Source organism: Arvicola amphibius, chromosome 1 (genome assembly GCF_903992535.2).
Source record: "Arvicola amphibius chromosome 1, mArvAmp1.2, whole genome shotgun sequence".
Classification (NCBI taxonomy): Eukaryota; Metazoa; Chordata; class Mammalia; order Rodentia; family Cricetidae; genus Arvicola; species Arvicola amphibius.
In genome coordinates, this window is record NC_052047.1 from 186,887,796 (window position 1) to 186,906,320 (window position 18,525).

The following is an 18,525-nucleotide window of genomic DNA, read 5'->3' on the forward strand; positions in this document are numbered from 1 at the left end:
CATTACAGTCTATTGATGAACAGCTAAGCTAAAACCTGAGTTTTTTTTAACTGGAAACAAAGCCTCAAATATAAAAATAGTATAAGTTCAAGTTCCTGTTTCTCCCCTCTCCTGCTTTTGCCATATACTTTGAACTCTAATCTTTTCACTTAAACACATATGTGGGTATAATTTTACTTCATTTAGTAATAGAATTCATTTTATATATTATTTGCAACTTGCTTTTTTCTCAAAGCAGTTTATTATGAATTTCTTTTTCATGCTGATATCTTGTTCTTTCACCTTATTTTTAGTATTTATTTGTATCACACTACCGTTATCTAGACTTACGCTGAAGTGCCTGTCTTACAGCTCTGAGGTAGAACTGTAGTGGATTTCATGGAGAGTTGACGGTGCAGTCTGCAGAGTTGCCTTTTACTCACCCTCACAGTCTCAGGTGTAACTGCTTCCCTTTGCGTCCTAGGCGGTACTTCCCAGTTATAAAACTGGATTTGTTTATTTGTTTTGTTTTGTTTTATATGTATGAGGCCTATGAGTTTGTGCCATATGCGTGCTTGTTGTTCACAGCAGCCACAAGAGGATATTAGTTTCCCTGGAACTGAAGTTCCACTGTGTGTGTGAGTGCTAGGAACTGAACCCAGGTTCTCTGACAGAGTAGCCAGTAATCTTAACCACTGAGCCTTTTATCCAGCCCAGACTTTTTTTCTTTTTAATTAATTAAACTTATTCATTTATTTTACATCACAGCTGCAGTTTCCCCTTCCTCCTCTACTCCCATTTCCTTCCTCCAGACTAGATACTCTTTTTGTTTTAGATCTTTTATTTTAATTTACATTTCTTAAGTAGACTTTAAAAAATATTCTGTGTATATGTAAATCACCATGTGCATGCAGTGCCTGTGGAGGCCAGAAGAGGGCATTGAATTTGGAACTGAAGTTATACCCAGTTAGGAATTGCCATATGGGTGCTAGGAACCAAACCTGGGTTCTCTGCAAGAATAGCCAGTACTCTTACTGCTGAGTCATCTCTAGCCTGTTAATTTGTGTTTCTTATATTGTTTCTTTATGTTTTTTTCTGTGCTCGTTTTCCAAGTCAATTGCTCATTTATATTTGAAATATTCATATTTTTAATAAAAAATCATTCATATGTGTTTTTTGGGGGGTGGGGGCTTTATAAACTGTTTTATATGCCCACAGACAAACCTGTCTGGGAATTTTCTTTGGTTATGTGATTTTTGAAAGACATGGGGTCTTTCTGTATTGTCTGGGCTGGCCTTAGACTTGTACTTTTGATCTTCTTAGAGGTCTTCCAAGTACTAGGAGCACAACGTACTCCACAAAGCCCTCACTCTGTTTCAAGACCATTTTTGTAGCCTTAGAAAATGGACTTTGAAGAGCCAGATTTCAAGGTCTGTATTCTACTCCAAGCCAAGGCAGAGTCGGCTCACGGTAGAGTGCATAGCTTTGGGAGGCAGAGACTAGAGAGCAGTCATGGTCCACTCCCATCCAAATGTCCCAGCTACCGACATACACCTAAGTTGTCAACTACTTATAAACAGAACAAAAGTACCCAGAGCGTGGCAGAAGAAACCAATCTATGACGAGTCCCTGAGAGACACAGATCATCTCTGCCTTGTCTCTTGAAGCTTACAAAATGAGGGTGTGATTTTAGCAACATAGTCATTTTGAATACTTTTTATGATAGCCAGACCTGTGAGTAGCATGCAATTAGAATTCATCTGTCAGATGTGGGTAGGCAATCATTTGCCTCAGGGTAGTGTCTGAAGACTCCTTCCAGATCCAAAAAGCAGACGTCTGCTGTGGGAACCTTTGCATGTGTTGTGGTCGTGATCTTTTCCATCTCTCCTCCTCCTGTTTCTACTTTGTGATAAAGGCCATGAGTCAGTTTTACTTGAGCTGCTTGGGACCAGTGAGAGCCAACCCCGCTTCTCTCTTAAGAGTCTTGCTCTGCCTAGACCTAACTGCTGCATGGCTGCTCTGCTGTTTACAGCTTCACTCACTAGTCCCTTGGTCATGTTTTATGTGGTCTTGCTGTCTCTTGGAGATCATAGTTAAGAACTAATGTGGGAGCTGGGTGGTGGAGGCAGAGGCAGGCGAATCTCTTGAGTTCAAGGCGACTATGGTCTACAGAGTTAGTTCCAGGACAGCCAGAGCTACACAAAGGAACTGGTTCAGAAAAACAAAAGAATTTGGAGTTGGTCTCATCTTTAAGTACAGATGTCTTCAACGTCTGATAGATTATGCCAGTAAACTTGTAAATTGAAGATACCAGAAGCTGAAAATACACTGTGAGGGTATCCTGTGTCTTACCAACCCGACAAAACAAACAAACAAACAAACAAAAAAAAACCCAGAATTATTAAAGATTTAATTTTATGTATGTGTCTCCAGAATATTGATGGTTGAATGTGTCCTCCTTTTGCCCATTCCAGATGTTATGTTCTGTCCACGGAACACAGTGTGTTGGCTTTGTCATTACGATCGTCCAGGTGAGTGTTGGTGTTGGGGTGAGAAGGGAGAAGGAACAACCCAGAAGACTCAGTGTGGATCTCATTTCCTGCGATAGAACTCTGAGCTTCTGCCTTCTCTGCCCAAGGGTTGGATGGGATTCGGGTTGCTAGAAGAGTCCTGGCTCTTATCTCATAAGAAATGGTTCACTTACCTAAATGTGGGAGTCTAAGGTAACAAGATGGTACTGGGGAGGGGAGATGTCTGGTTCCAAAGTTCATTGTTGGAATAAGTGTGGGGTAGAAGGGACTGGCCGGTAATCCATTTATTCCATGACTAGAAATAGGTGTTGCCAACGTCAGGCTTTAAACAGGGCTTCTCTCTGGCTTGTTTCTGCATAGCCAGCTGTCAGAAACATAGCCCTGGCCTGGCAGGTCTGCGGGAGTGAGCAGGCTGGGCTCTGTAGACTGTGGTCTTTTAGGTGCAGAGGCAGTCATACACAGGTGATTAATGCAGGTGTACTGGGGAGCAGCACTGGTTAAAGGGATGTCTATGTAAGCCTTGTATTCCTTTAGGGCAAACAGAGAAGCAAAAAGTAAAATTGAAGATCCAGAGATTAACTCCATCCAGGATGTCAAGGAAGGGCAGCTTCTGAGGGGCTATGTGAAAACTGTCCTGTCAGATGGTGTGCTCGTAGGGTGAGTAACATCCAGAGACCGCTTTTGTGGGCTGCTCGCTTGGTCTTGAGCATGCTGCCTCCTCCTCCAGGTATCTTTGATAAGAATGTAGAAGAAAGCTTGTATATTATCAGCTGGTAAAATTCCAAAAATGCTTATTTTTTTTTTCCTTTTTTTTTTTTGGTTTTTCGAGACAGGGTTTCTCTGCAGCTTTTTTAGAGCCTGTCCTGGAACTAGCTCTTGTAGACCTATTTTTTTTTTTATCTTATGTATATGAATGTTTTGCATGCATGTATGTGTAATGTGTATTCCTAGTGCTCTGATGTGTGCAGAAGTCAGAAGAAGGTATCAGATCCTATGGAACTGGTGTTACAGATGGCTGTGAGCCACCATACGGGTGCTAGGAGCCAAACCTGGGTCCTGGAAGAGCAGCAGCAAGTGCTCTTAAACATGGAGCCATCTCTGTAGACCCAGAAATTTTAAATACTTTTTTTTTAGTTTTGAGTTATTTCTTGTTTGGTGTTTTAGAAAAAAATTATATTTACAGTTTTAGGTTCTGGATTTCCTGATTTTAGTGTTTGATCATGATTGTTTGTTGTGCTGTTGTTTTTATTTATTTATCTGTTTATCTTTTTATTTTGGGGGCAAGGTCTTGCTATGAGACTGTCCTGTATATAAGATACCATATAGACCATACTGGCTTTGAACTCAGAGATTCATCTGCCTCTGCCTCTTGAGTGCTGGGATTAAAGGTGTGCACCATCCCCCAGCCTCATGGTTCTTAATGTGGTCACATCATGTTCCTAAGCACAGCACATTCCCTGCTCTGTCTCCTCTTCTGTTTGTTTAGCTGTTTGTAATTTAGACATAGTACTGTAGTAGATACAGTGAACCTGAGCAGCTGGGTGTGGTGGTGCAGCAGAAGCAGGAGGATCTCCGAGTTCAGGGTAGCCTGGCCTACATAGCAAATTCAAGGCCAGCTAGGACTACATAGCTCAGTGATGGGGCCATTGCCTAGCTTCCCTGGGATGGATTGTCAGTACCACAAACAAAATCTGAATTCTTAGCTTCATTATACATGATAATTTGTTCCAGTTTCCAAAACCAACTTTATCCTCCTGGATGCCATGAAACAATGTCTCATATTTCTTGTCAAAGTGGAGGCACTGGGTGTGGTTGGGGCTGTGTTGTGTTTGTACCCACAGGACTCTCTTGTCTGTCTCTCTTTCAGCCTTGGGCCTTCAGTTGTAGGTTTGGCCCAGTACTCACATGTGTCTCAGTGTAGCCCACCCAGGAAAGAGCTTTATGACCATTACCTCCCCAAGGGAAAGCTGGTCACTGCCAAGATCCTACGGTAGGTGTTCTCTCTCCCTGCTCCTTCTGTCCCTCTTTGTTTGGTATGAATTAGACCCCTCCTCTGGGAGCCTTGGGAGGAGATTCCGAGGTAAACTCAGAACATGAGGGCATGTGTACTCAAGGAGTGAAAACCCTTTGATGTCGGCTCCAGCCTTAGCCCTGGAGTAGACATGGCCTCTGTTGTTGGTGCTGAAGCAGGTCCATCCTAGATGACTTGTTCCACGGAGCAGATGAAATGTGTGAATCCTCCCTGAGATGCTGAGCATCCCAGGGCAGGTAGGCAGAGCAGCTCTGACTGTAAAGAAGGCCCGGACACTGGACAACCTGCGGTGCCAGTCGCCTTCTGTCCTTACTTCCTGCCCTTATTCTCTTCCTGCATTAGCGTGAACCCCGAGAAGAGCCAGGTAAAGCTGTCACTCCTTCCCAGCGACACTGGGAAGCCGGACGTGTTTTCTGCCTCCCCAGAACCACTACTTCTGAACCAAAAGGAGAAGAAAGAAGGGGCTGAGGAGAGGGCCCTAAAAGGAGAAGAGAAAGAGCAAAAGAGCCAAAAAAGGAAAGAGAAGAACCAGAAGGGGCAGGAGGAGACGGAGATGTTCAGCCAGGAGAAGAAAGAGCCCCAGAAGTCACAGAGGAGCAGGCAGGGAAAGCGGGAGCGCCAGGAGCCTGCGAGTGAACAGGTGGGTGCTCGGGGAGGGTCGTGCCTGGCCTCGCCCGCCTCCCAGCCTTCTCTCAGAGTGAGAGCACCATGAGGGCGAAGAGAAAACTTCTCTTCCTACACCCCCACCATTTCAGGAAAGAGTGAGCAAGAGACCGAAGCAGTCTGGGGCACCAGAAGAGGACGACAGTGGTGTGGAAGTCTATTATCGGGAGGGAGAAGATGAGATGGAGCAGCTGGGGGTGTTGCCCAGGGTAAGGGTCACCACCAAATGGAGGAAAAGACTCCTGGCGAGAGGAGCTCCTTGTGTTCTTCCTAAAGAACTCTGCTGTGCCAGCCGCATCTTCATTACCTCATTTTCTGTAAGACAGTGGCTGATGGGTAGCTGCCTCAGCCAGTCTAGCTCCTTGACTGGGTCTGTAAACATTAATAACATGTTTATCAAGAGCTGAATGAGAGAGGTGGGTAGATGGCGCCCAGGCTCCTCACAGGTGCTGCTTGAGCAGAGAGGCTGTGGAGCCTCAGCCATGGGCAGGGCTCCTTCACTTTTGTCAGTCAGCATTTCTGTCCCAGACTGCTACTGTGAGCGCGCATGTGTGTGTTTGCATCTTACAAAGTCATTGTCTAAGAAATTGATTTAGAAAGAGGATTTTTAAGTTACTGTTGTCCCTTCAGGAGACTGAGACTGAGGGGTTTGGTATGGCTGTAGGCAGGGACAGGGAACAGTCTGGTCTGTGCTTCCCTCAAAGTTCTGTGATCCTGCAGGGAAAGCAGGCAGAGCCCGCAGAGGTGCCCCGGCTGCAGCTCTCTTCAGGCTTCCTTTGGGACGTGGGGCTCGACTCTCTGACTCCAGCCTTGCCACTCCGAGGAGAGAGCTCAGACAGCGAGGAGGATGAGAAGCCACAGCAAGCCAAGGTGCCGTATTTCCAGGGCATTGCTTCTCTTGCAGAGACTCCTGTGCCCTTTTCCAATTAGGTGTCTTCCTGGTGTGGTTCATGGACTGTCCTGTGAACCCATGACTTCTGCCTCAGCTTTCCCCTGGAGTTGAATGAGCAGGTGACTCACTTTCTTCCATGCAGAAGAAGAAGGGCAAGAAGGAAAGGGAGCTGGAGAAACAGAAGGCGGAGAAGGAGCTGTCGCGCATTGAGGAGGCTCTCATGGACCCTGGGCGACAGCCTGAGTCGGCGGATGATTTTGACCGGCTGGTGTTGAGCTCCCCCGACAGCTCCATCCTGTGGCTGCAGTACATGGCTTTCCACCTGCAGGCCACTGAGATCGAAAAGGCCCGAGCTGTTGCTGAGAGGGCCCTGAAGACCATCTCCTTCAGGTCTGGGCTAAGGCTCTTCACTTTGTCTTGGTTTACAGAGTTTGCCACCATGGCTCATTTCTTCCTGGACAGGCTAGTGGCAGTCCATGGTCTTTCAGGCTCATCTCACAAGTGTAGCTACCAGAAACAGATTTATATTTTATGGTCCTCTTCGATGAAATCACTATAGCAACATTTACTAGTCTCTGTGTGCTAGCAAGGTTCCTGGCTAAAGCAAGCAAAGCAGGGAGAACTCGGCACCCGCTTGGGTGTAAACCTATTCTTGGCAGAGCGGAGGTGGCTTTCAGAAGCCTGGTGTAGAGCAATGGCAGTTTAATGCTATGCTCCCTTCATGGGGGAGAGAATCAGACCCAAGATTCTGTTCCACTTCAAAATTAGACCAGTTTGTAATCTGGAGTGGGGGGAGAAATCGGGAGGCCCAGACGTGGCAGTAAGAGCTAGGTCCCCCTTCCAGTGGGCTGCAGTGGAGACAGTCTCAGTATCTGCACTTACAGGACATAGATAGTTGTTGCCTGGGAGAGAGCTAGTTCTGGGCCTCCAACTCTGAATTGATGGAACTCATGATCTACCCACTCCACCTCCAGAGAGGAGCAGGAAAAGCTGAATGTGTGGGTGGCACTGCTGAACCTCGAAAACATGTACGGCTCCCAGGAGTCCTTGACTAAGGTCTTCGAGCGGGCTGTGCAGTACAACGAGCCTCTCAAGGTTTTCCTGCATCTGGCTGACATCTACACCAAGTCAGAAAAGTTCAAGGTAAGATGTTAGGCTCTGGGCCTACTTGCCCCAGGCCACCAGGCTTTTGAACAGGCCAGCAGTGTGTGAGAACCCCACCTCCTAGGTTCCCCGTACTATCCCATTCCAGCCTTGTAGACCCCTTCTTTCTGCTTTTCCTTGCTATTCTCATACCTGTCTTCTGTCCGGGACTTTCTTCCCTGGAGGGATTACTCCCTCCCAGTCTCCCTACCTTCCTGGAACATCACAGCCTGTCCTTTCCACCCCAGAATGCCACACTCCTTTCTTTTGTGTCTTTCCACAGGAAGCAGGTGAGCTGTACAGCCGGATGCTGAAACGCTTCCGGCAGGAGAAGGCTGTCTGGATCAAATACGGCGCTTTTGTTTTGCGGAGGAGTCAGCCTGGGGCCAGTCACCGTGTGCTGCAGCGAGCCCTGGAGTGCCTGCCCACCAAGGAGCGTGAGTGCTCTTCCCAGTTCCTGAACACACTCAGGCCTGACACCTGCAAGTGGCAAGTGGGATCTTGTAAAGGGTGGAGTCGCTCCTGAATTAGGAGAGCTAATGCTGTGCTTGTCAGATGCTGGACCCCAAAACACGGAGGAGCAAAACAATTAGCACTGATTCTGTTGTCCATAGCCCTAAGAATACGTGTCTGCAAGGCTTGTGTGTGTATTTGGCTTCAAACCCACAGTGTCCTTTTGGGGTTTGTCTCTTATATCCTAGATTGTGGCCCTAGAGCAGTGAATCGGACTAGCCCTGTCCCCATAGCATAGTGTGCTGTGGGGAGGGGTCTCTGCAGTTGTCTTGCCTCTGACCAGTCCTTTCTCCCCAGATGTGGACGTGATTACCAAGTTTGCCCAGCTAGAGTTCCAGCTGGGGGATGCAGAACGGGCTAAAGCCATCTTTGAAAACACACTGAGCACCTACCCAAAACGCACAGATGTCTGGTCAGTCTACATTGACATGACCATCAAGCATGGCAGCCAGAAGGAAGTCAGGTGAGGGGGACGACAGTCAGGGCTGACTCCTGGTAGGGTCTGAGGTGGGAGGGGCTTTGGCCATGCTGGTGATGTTTAGCCACCCATGGCGGCTCCCAGTTGTCTGACTTGATATGGAAAAAGAGCTTTGACATGGCCCCCTGTCAAAGCTTCTCCTTTCCAGTCTTCGTATGTCTGAACCCTCTGCAGGATCCTACATGAGTCACATTGTGCCCGCCTCTCATTGACAGACCCTTCATGGCAGGCTTTCACTTTTGTCCCCTACAGTCCCTTCTAGGCAAGGAGGGTTGGAGGTGGGAAGATAGAGTAGGGTCCAGAAAGAACAAGTGCCTCATGCTTACCTTTCTGTGGTTTACGTTTGGCTTCTGTCATTAAGTGTCCCATTCCAGTAGCTTTGTCCTTCACCATGTAACTTTAGGCAGGCTACATCTTTTGTCTGTGGCAGAGTATTCATAATAATGATTACAGGGACGTTGGGCCTGAGAGCAAGTCGGGGAGTACTAGCTAGAAGTCATGTGCTAGGGACCCTGAGGGAATTGCTTCCGTGCTCTTCCTCGTAGGGACATCTTTGAACGCGTCATCCATCTGAGCCTGGCCCCTAAGAAGATGAAGTTCTTCTTTAAGCGTTACCTGGACTACGAGAAGCAGCACGGCACCGAGAAGGACGTGCAGGCTGTCAAGGCGAAGGCCCTGGAGTACGTGGAGGCCAAGAGCTCAGCATTGGAGGACTAGTAGGTCTAGGCTCACTGGACACTGGAGCAGCAGGCAGCCCAGCCTGCAGTGGGCACCCCGGACACTTAGGAAGTGGTTGTCTGAGGACAGTTTAAGTGCTGCTTTTTCTGCAGCATGCCTGGGACAATCCTGTCAGAATAAAGAATTCTGAGAGGCTTTCTCCTTTTAAAAAGTAAAATTAAATTAAATTTTTTTTTTTTTTTTTTTTTTTTGAGACAGGGTTCTCACTGTCTGGTCCTGGCTGGCCTGGAACCTGCTGTGTAGACCTGGCCAGCCTTGAACTAAGATATCTACTGCCTCTGCCTCCCAAGTGCTGGGATTAAAGGCGTGAACTCTCTTCTTGTTTTAAAAAATATGTATATATTTTTTTAAAATTTAGGGTTCTACAGATTGAACCAATACCTTACACATGCTAAGCAAGTGTTCTTCCACTAAACTCCACCCAGCCCTTGAGGTTTAATGCTCCTGTTTTGTTTTATGTAACACATTATGTCTTCCTTTCTCTTTCCTGCGGCTGCTCCATTTTTCCAGGCAACAGTCTCTTGGGCTTTCAGAAAAAAACAAGCGTTCCTTTCTGGAGAGTTTGCTGCAGTCTTAGAGCAGAAAGGCAAAAGCTAGTGTTTTCATGGCCAGGATCCCAGTTTGTCCCTCAGCAAGCTCTCGGGTCATACCCAAGAGGGTGTAGGGAAGACATTGTCTCAGGTCAGCCCGTACTGTCTGCCCTGTTGTGGAGGCTGGGAGACTGAGAGAAGGACAGAAGAAGAATCCTGAAGAAGATGGGAAACCTGAGGAAAGCTGAAAGTATTGGTTCAACTGTCTAGTCTCCACCCACTCCCAAAGCCTAGACCTCCTGAAGTCTGTCACAGCCCAGAAGTCTGGGTGCCAGCACAGACCCTACTAGTTGGTGTCTTTTTGGGGTGGAGGGGCCTTGTGCCTAAGGGAATTAAAAGCTTTCTCTCACAACCTAAATTGTTTTCTGAGTTTTCTGTGGAAAATGGCTGGGTTGGATGCCCGGAAGCAGGACAGAGACAAGGGACGGAGGGCATGAGGTTTTGCGTGTGTAGCTAGTCGATGCAGGACTGAGGAGAAAGAGCTGAAGCCTGCTGGTTCTTGGAGTTCATTTAGTACAAGTCCTGGCCAGGGCAGGATCTTCTAATACCATGTTTTCCCCTGAGCTGCCCCCTGCAAAAGGCCAGGCTGCCTCTGACCACATTAAGTCAGGTAGCTCAGATTGCCAAGAGACTCAATCCTTGGGCAGGACATGTGACTTGCCTTTGCAGTGCTGCCACTCTGTGGTCCCCTTTAGTCCTGTCCCATCTCCTCTCAAAAGGGGCTGTCAATTGCACAAACACCAGTTTAGGCTTTTAAAGTAAGAAAAGCTTTATCAAAAAGTTTAAATATATAAAATTACACCAGAGGTATACAATGGAAGCTACTTCCTAGCTGGACACACAGGAGTTGGGCATACCTATGCAATTAGACACAAGTTAACTGCACAGTTACAAATAACGAGCCTCCCCAGTGGGTTGTACTGGCACCAGGCTCCACCAGCTGATGCTTCTCAGCTTGCAGGCCCACCAAAGATCACCCACATAGTAAAGGACCAGCTCTGGGGAAGCCTATAGCTGTGAACAGTGCGTTGGTGGCTACAGATGATTTCAGCAGGTCTGGGAAATCAGACCCCCTTCCCACCCCTCCCCACTCCCCCAGTCTCTCTGGACCATATAGTCCACAAGATCCTTACAAATTCCTAGCTGTTTTATGTCCCCTTGGTCACTTGATAATTAGACACTGGTTAACAGATCTGATGCTGAGGTGAGCATGCCATGAGGGTTTGTTGCAAAGAAGCAGGCTCTAGGAGGTGAGCAGGGCCATCTCCATGTTGTCAGGGGCTGTGCCATTACCTGTCAGGCCCTGGGCCCACTTGTGCAGGCGGCTATAGAGTGGGAGGCCCTGGTTCTCACGGTACAAATAGACCCCAGTGATTGCGTTCCACTGTGGTCGTGGCTGGGTGCCTTCCACTGGGAACTTGGCGACCAGCTCTTCGTCATCCTTGTTGAGGGCCACAAAGCCAAAGAAGCGGCGCACGTTGTTGGCGGCCAGCACCCTTGAATGCACCTCCACTGTGCGCTGGAACAGCTGCTCCTCGTTGGTGCGGTACTGTGCCCAATAGGCCTCCTGGCGGTAGCTGAGTGGCGAGCAGTAGTGCTTGAGACACTTGGTCAGGAACACAAGGATGGCCACCACACCGATGAGCAGCCATCCGAAGAGCTGGCCAGAGAACAGGCAGGGCTCAGGGAGGGCCGACCGCTGCCTGGACCCTGCCTGGGGGTGGGGGGAGGAGCCTGGTGCAGGGGCTGTGGGAGAACACGTGGAAAAGGAACAGATTCTGCTCTGCAGGCAAGCAGGACTTCCTCTTCTCTATTTTTAACTCTAGCCCACACACCCTCCTGCGCTTAGGCTGTGCCTCCTGCCTTTTTTATTCTTCAGCCCCAAGGGTGCATTTTCACTGGACTCCATCAAACCCAGCTCAGGAGCCAGGAGTGGAGCTCAGCCACAGAGCACATGTTAAGCATTCGAGGCTCCCATCCACAAAAAAAAAAAAAAGAAAAGAAAAAGAAAAGAAAGAAAGAAAGAAAGAAAGAAAGAAAGAGAGAAAGAAAAATTCAAAGTGTGGGTCAGCTCAGATACATCTCTGAAGGCTTCAGAGGTCTCAGTCTCACACATCACTGCCTGTCCTTAGAGCAATTGCCTGAGTGCTTGCTTCACACTAGGAAGATGCAAGTCTGCGGAGGGCCAGGACCTTTGATGCAATCTTTGCCTACTGCTCATCTATAGACCCGTGGATTAGTGACCAGTATTTCTGTATTTACCATCTTCCAGCTCTGACGCTGACTTTAGCCCCCTTTCTCTGCTTCCTCCCTGCCCCCACCCCAAGACAGTGTCTCATGTAGCCCAAGCTGGCCTTAAGTACTGTTTAGCTGAACATGGTCTTGAGTTTCTGCTCCTCCCGCCTCCACCTCCTGCGTGCTGAGGTTACAGGCGTGTGCCACACCTAGTTTATACGGTGCTAGAGATCGAACATAGGACCTTATGTATGATAGGCATGCGTTCTACTGAGCTCCATCTTAGCCTCACTCTTCCCTTGTGTTGTTACTGTTTAAAGAATTATTTTAGATGTGTGTTGAAAGGGTGTACCTGTGTCAGGGGATATGTATGTGTTTTGAGGGTATGTATATGTGTTGGGGTATGGACATGTGTTGGGGTATGTATATGTGTTGGGGGTATGTACATCTGTTGGGGTACATGTAATTGTTGGGATGTGTTGAAGGTATGTACATGTGTGTTGGGGTATATGTTGGGGTATGTACATGTGTTGGGGTATGTGTTGGGGGTATGTACATGTGCTGGGGTATATGTTGAGGGGTATGTACATGTGTTGAGAAGGTTTTTTGGTTTTTGGGTTTTTTTTGTGATTGCAGAGTCCAGAGGGCATCAGATTCCCTGGAGCTAGAGTTACAAGTAGTTGTGAGCTGCCTAACGTGGGTGTTGGGAACTGAACTCAGGTCCTCTGTAAGAGCCATACTTCAGTCTTTACCCAGCCACTTCTCCAACCCTCCTCTTCATTGAGAGGATGGTACACACTGGCCCTTAATTTACTATGGAGCTAAAAAAACTCAGATCCTCTCATGTTTACCTCCCTAGTAGTGGATTACAGCAAGATACACTACAGGCAGCTAACTTAGGTTTGTTTGTTTCTTTCTTTCTTTCTTTCTTTCTTTCTTTCTTTCTTTCTTTCTTTCTTTTTCTCTCTTTCTTTCTCTTTCTGCTTTCCTTCCTTCCTTTCTTTTTTAATGTGTATAAGTGTTTTGCCTGCACATAAGTCTGTACACTATGGGTGTGCCTAGTGCCCCCAGAGGCCATTGAATCCCCTGGAACTGGAATTACAGATGGTTGTGAGCTACCATGTGTGTGCTGGGAACTGAACTCAGGTCCTCTGAAGGAGCGGTGCCCCAGGTTCTCTCCAGCCCCTAGCTTAGATTTCATACGTTTTCATGGAAAGAGCATTCTTTAGAGAGTCTTTTGTTTGCTGTCTCCCTCATCCTGCTTCTGAAGTCACACTCAGTTCAAACTATACTTATGACCATTATTATTTATTATTTATTTTTATTTCTTTATGTTCATTGGTGTTTCACCTGAATGTATGTCTGTGTGAGGATGCTGGATCCCCTGGAACTGGAGTTCCAGCTGGTTGTGAGCTGAGCTGCCATGTGGGTGCTGGGACTTGAACCTGGGTCCTGTGGAAGAGGACCCAGAGCTCTTAACTGCTGAGGCATTCCCTAGCCCCGGGCATTCTTTTGACCTCTTTCCCCTTGACCAACTTCCAAACAGGATGCAGGAAACGCTATAGCTAGCTGAAGCAGCAGTAGCCTGCCTCTTCCTGACCTGCCCCAAGAGTGAGGCTGGCTCACTGCTGGGGCAGGAATATGGTCATCCCTGGAGTCAACCAGGTTCCACTATCAACTCAAAGCCCACAGCAGCTATTTCTGAGGTGGCCTGCAGGGGCCAATGCCCAATAAGCTAGGGTAAGGATAATACTCTCAGCAGGTAGATTGGGAACGGCCCAGTGGTGTAATGGGATGTGGGATGCTTTCTCTGGGATTCCTTAGTGCGTAAAGTTGTCTCTAGGGGCTGCAGGTGGAGCATAGTGGCAGAGCACATGCTCGGCAATCATGAGGACTTGGGTTCCAGTCCTAGCACCCAAAGGCAAATTAGAGACACGTACCTGTGATGATTAATTGTTCCTTGCTCCACAGAATACTAAGTCACAGTTACCTGCTCTAAGGCCTAACATGGTCACCTAGGGCTTCCCTGGAGAGCTGCCCATTTTAACACTGGACCATCCTATTGCGTACCAACCCACCAGCTCCCCTGTGGGAGGGGAGGGAGAAGGCTGCCCTTCACACAGCTCCTTACCTGGGACTCATACTTAAGCCTCCGGCTGACCTCCTCTCGGAAGCCCGACAGGTTGGCAGGGCCCTCTCCACAGGGGAACCTGGCGAGGATCTCCGTGGCATGAGCTAAGGGGAAGCCTTCATCCCCAGCTGTGAGCGAGGAGGGGTCCACAAACTCACTGAGAGCACAGACGTAGGCCTCCCCTCGTAGCAGAGAGATGACGGACCAGGTGACAGGGGCCACGGCTGCACGGCCCAGGATGGAGCTTAGGAGGAGGAAGTTGGGGGCAGCGGAGCAGTTCTTGGCCCTCCGATACTGGCACTCAGCGACTAGGTTCCAAGTATGGTTGTTGAGGATGACTCCGATGAGGAAGAGTGCCAGCGCAGGCACTCCAATGGCTGTCAGCCCATACAGGTAGTTCCGGGCAGGAGAGCAGGGACAGTGGAATGCCACCACAGAGAACAGCTCCTGACTGCCCACCGTGCCCAGGGCCACCAGTCCGTTGAAAATCATCACATCCTTGCTCTTGAAGAAGAGAGACAGGAAGCGGAAGTTCTCTGCGATCAAGGCAGCCATGGTGGCTGGTGGGCTAGGGGCTTAGTAGGAGGCAGCAGAGGACGATGGAATTGGTGGCTTCTGGTGAGATTCTGAAGGAGCACACACAGGAGGACATCTGATGGCAGAGCATGACTATGCCATTTTATCACCTACGGTGGCCGAACTGGTGCTTCCTGTGAAACACAGATGACTGATAATGTTTACCTCTGAACACGGGCTGAAGGATGCCACTGTGGTCAAGCAGGTAGGGGAGGAGGGAGCTCAGGGCCCCCACGGAAATGGCGGTACTTATGGTTGCTGCCAGGTACCAGGTGCTCTCAATCCATGGTGCCTATCCTCAGGAGTCTATACAGTATCCTTGGCAACCCCCTGGCATCCTTGTGTACCCCCCTACGAGGGTGAGCCAGTCCCTGGCCAGGGCCACAGCGGGCCTCAAGTTCAAGATCAGGTCTGCCTGCTCTGAATAATTGAAGGTCTTTTTGCCACTGCCGGCTTCTCATCAGGAGGATCAAGCATGGCTGGAGGTTTTAGGTGATAGGAGATGACTTCTCTCTGCTAAGGATTTGGGACAATGTGGAGGGTGTGATATGGGTACCGAAGCTGTCCTAGTGAACAAAGACAGCCTACCTGGAGCCGTGGGTGGCGGGGGTGGGGTGGGGTTCAGGCCCTTTGGAACAGGGCAAGTTTGACACGAGATGCCAGCATCCTTGGGTGCACAAAACCCTTTCATTTTGGAGACCTCGGGGTCTCAACATACTTCACTCCTTCTCTCCAGACCTCTGTACTCAACTGGGAAAAAGCTAAGTCATTTTGGTACCTGACCCCTTCCTAGGAGCGTTAGAGGACAATAAATGATGCCTGATAGACGTTCAACATCCCAAACTCTTACCCTGTCAGGTCTACTGGGTGAGTATGAGTCTTCTGATGGCAAAGAAGACCCGAGGAGGACTGGGTGTCTTACCTGAGGCCAGGCAAATCTGGAGGAGTCGGGCGAGGTTTTGATCATGACTTGAGAATAAGTTTGAGCTAAGCCAGGGCCCCTGTTCACAACCTCATTCAGACCCTGCTCCCCTGAAACTTCCCTACTCAGCATCCCGCAGGAGCACAGCTCCAAGGAGCCTAGGCCCGATACCTTCGGCACTTGCCAGCCACAGGCAGCCTTAGTGGGGTCCAGGCCCACAGTTCCCATCTATCCTCCCCTGAATCGGTGACTGCAGGAGAGTTGGCACCCTGTCAGAAGTGCCCCTGGCCTGGGACTCTTTAGAATTTTAGCCCTAATTCTTTTCCCAGGCTCCACCCACACACCCAGAGAGACAGGCAGGGTGTGGCTCCGTGTCCATCCCAGCAGGGGAATGAAAAAAGAAAAAAGAAAAAAAAACCAAAAAACCAAAAAACAAAACTTCCAAGGCCAAAAGAAGCCTGGAAGTAGAGAGAGGGGTTAGCTGTAAAGAGAGACAGGGGAGCCTGTGCTGGCTTATAGCCGCATCCCTTTTCCTGTTGCCGCCTCTGTCAAAGATGCCAGATGGGCACAGGCAGGGCCATGTGGCTATGTGGACTCCAGGAGGAGGAGGCAAAGTCTGACTCCCCAGTTCAGAGCCCAGAGAACCTGAATAATTCCACAAGGAAGGGCCCTCGTCATGTTGCTGGTGGTAAAAAGGCTAGAGGCAACCCCATCCCTCCCTCCATCCCTTCTTTTCTCCCTTCTGTTTCTCCCTTTCTCCCTTCCTCACACCCAATTAGTAGTGGCCCTGGGCCCTTAAACCCACCCAGTGTTAAAGTACAAAATGCCTGATCTGTGGGGTAATGAGCAGAGGCCGGACCAGGCCATCTTCTGAGATTATTATGCCCGGGCCCTCTTCCTAAGGACAGGAGACAGGCTGCTAGAGAAGGGAGTGGGAATAACACATCCATGTCCCGAGTGAGGGGCCTATACCAGGGGTTCCCTTGCCACACAATCCCTGGAGGCTGCCTGGGACCAACCTGCCAGTTCCTTTGATACCAGCCTGGTCTACAAGAGCTAGTTCCAGGACAGGCTCCAAAGCCACAGAGAAACCCTGTCTCGAAAAAACAAAAAACAAAAAAACAAACCAAAAAACAAACAAACAAACAAACAAAACCAAGCACACCCCAGGAAGGGGCGCCTCCTTACCTGGGGCTGGCTGCAGACACCCGTGGCCTTGGCTTCCTGGGCTGGCCTCTCAAAGTGACAGCAGCGTGGGCACTGCGAACCCCTGGACAGATTAAGGGCTGCAAGGCAAAGTGGGCCTCACGGTGGCGGCTTCACCGCTTTTGCGTTTGAAAGCAACAGGGCTTTGGGCTCCGGTTACAAACAAACTTAAGGCCAGGCGTCTATAGATGGAAGTGCAGGCATCTGTAAACAAATTTAACTCCAGAAAAAGAGAGACAGAAACAGCGGCATGGAACTTTCTCGCCAGCGAATGGAAAAACAGCCTCCCAGCGCCAGGCAGAGGAGGGCGGGCTGCTGAGGGCGGTGCGAGACAGAGGAAGTAGAGAAGCGGTCTAGGCTGCTGTGTCCTGTCCCAGCCCGCCTCTGGGCCCGCTGTGGCTGGTCCTACTGGCCCTGCCTCGACTCTACCCTGTGCACCCCTCGGGGGCCATCTGGGAAGGTCTAGGCAAGAGCGAGGCGGGGCCCTCCAGGAGATCTTGCCCAGGCTCGCCCTCAAGGCCTGTTTAAAGAACAGCCCCCATGCTAGACGCCCACTGGCAGAAGCTTCTGGGAGTCAGGGCAGAGGCGGGCATTCAGGATTGATGGTGATGTTCCAGAATACAGAAGGTCAAGACCCCGGTCCCCTCTGCCCTTCTCTCTCTGAACGTCCTGCCTTTGTCTGTACCAGCCATCCCCAGAAGAAGCCCGCCCCACCACAGCTCAGCTAACTCCCAGGCACTTAACAGCTGAATCGAGGAATCTGGGGATCCTCTGGGCGCCTAGGGCAGAGGCTGGGCAGAGGTAGAAATTAGAGGGAAGGAAGTTTCTAAGCTGCCCTGCCTGTCCCTGGAGTGCTCATGAGCTCCTATCTCTGGGAGCTCACAAGCAAGACTGGAGAGTCATGAGTCAGGTACGCTGATGGGGAGAGTGCCAAGATGAGCCCAGTGGCACCTAGGATTTGGAGAGATAGCCCCAGGGTCATCAGCTCTTCAGGGCTGTGACAGTGGAACTCACACCCTGTGGCAAGCTGAACCCCCCCCTCCCCAGTCTGGCTTGTCTGTGTGGCAGGGATGGAGAGGAATCCTTATTTATCTTTGCCTTTTCACGAGCGCTCTACAAACTGGGGACTAACCTTAGCTCCCACCACTCTGGTGTTGGAAGCCCAGGTCTCCCCAAAGCTTTCTTTCACATTTGTTTCTCCAAGAACTTTCTGGCATTCTTTCCTGAGCGGAAGCCCCCCCCCCCCCCCCCCCCCCCCCCCCCCCGCCCAAACCGCGCGCACACCAATGCCTGCTCAGTCTGTGTTCATCTGGTCCCTTCATTCAGGGCTGGAGTCAAGTTCCACTGTCTCTTCCCTGCCACCCTGGTCCCGGGGTGGACATCCTGAGAGTGGAAGGATGGTGGATGAGGGAAAATGAAAACGGGAAGGTCAGAGTAAGCTCTGAGGTGGGCAGAGCTGAGGGTTGAAAGATGGGAGCCTGTGAAGTCTGTCTCAAGAGCTGTCTAATGGCCCCTGTGACACACACCATGGCCTCCCTCATATGGTCCTAGGTCTCGGCATCTTATCACGTATCACTCAGGCGTGTCACACCAGCTGAGTGTGTGACATTTAACCCATTCTATCTTACCCAAGAAACTGGCTAAGATTATGAGAGGGCTGCTTGCCCTCAGATCCTTGAGCTGAAGCACGAGAGAAGTCTAGTGCAAGAGGAAGTGCTGGGGTGTGGACTTTGGAAGCCTAAGTGGAGACAGGGAGCTGGGATGGAAGGAAGAGCATCACAGGGAGTCTGGGGAAGAGACTCGGGTACCAGTCCTGGTACAACACATCCTGCTCCCATCCCCAGATCTGGACACTTGTAATACTGCAACAGCAGGAGGTGAGGCACAGGGTGACAC

The 18,525-nt window shown here is 49.7% G+C and overlaps 2 protein-coding genes across 3 annotated transcripts in view; one reads left to right on the plus strand and one right to left on the minus strand.

The window, feature by feature from the left end:
* Positions 1-9,147, plus strand: part of Pdcd11 (programmed cell death 11) — a 42,897-nt gene extending 33,750 nt beyond the window's left edge. The window contains exons 26-36 of the mRNA XM_038347999.1: positions 2,454-2,510; positions 3,045-3,167; positions 4,378-4,500; positions 4,885-5,182; positions 5,298-5,414; positions 5,926-6,075; positions 6,240-6,487; positions 7,072-7,240; positions 7,524-7,677; positions 8,051-8,216; positions 8,777-9,147. Coding sequence (XP_038203927.1) covers positions 2,454-2,510; positions 3,045-3,167; positions 4,378-4,500; positions 4,885-5,182; positions 5,298-5,414; positions 5,926-6,075; positions 6,240-6,487; positions 7,072-7,240; positions 7,524-7,677; positions 8,051-8,216; positions 8,777-8,948 — 1,777 coding nt within the window. The 3' untranslated portion in view covers positions 8,949-9,147. The remainder of the gene's footprint in view (positions 1-2,453; positions 2,511-3,044; positions 3,168-4,377; positions 4,501-4,884; positions 5,183-5,297; positions 5,415-5,925; positions 6,076-6,239; positions 6,488-7,071; positions 7,241-7,523; positions 7,678-8,050; positions 8,217-8,776) is intronic.
* A 1,156-nt stretch (positions 9,148-10,303) lies between these two features.
* On the minus strand, positions 10,304-16,908 carry Calhm2 (calcium homeostasis modulator family member 2). 2 transcript variants are annotated; one of them, XM_038342323.1, is made up of 3 exons: positions 16,612-16,908; positions 13,926-14,635; positions 10,304-11,219 (listed from the first exon to the last, which is right to left on the minus strand). In XM_038342323.1, exons 2-3 carry the CDS (start codon positions 14,478-14,480, stop codon positions 10,803-10,805), a joined length of 972 nt encoding a protein of 323 aa, XP_038198251.1. In that variant the 5' UTR covers positions 14,481-14,635; positions 16,612-16,908; the 3' UTR covers positions 10,304-10,802. The 2 variants fall into 2 exon arrangements, with proteins under 2 accessions (XP_038198251.1, XP_041911625.1); XM_042055691.1 differs by lacking the exon at positions 16,612-16,908 and having other exon boundaries at positions 13,926-15,608.
* Between the last annotated feature and the right edge of the window lie 1,617 nt (positions 16,909-18,525).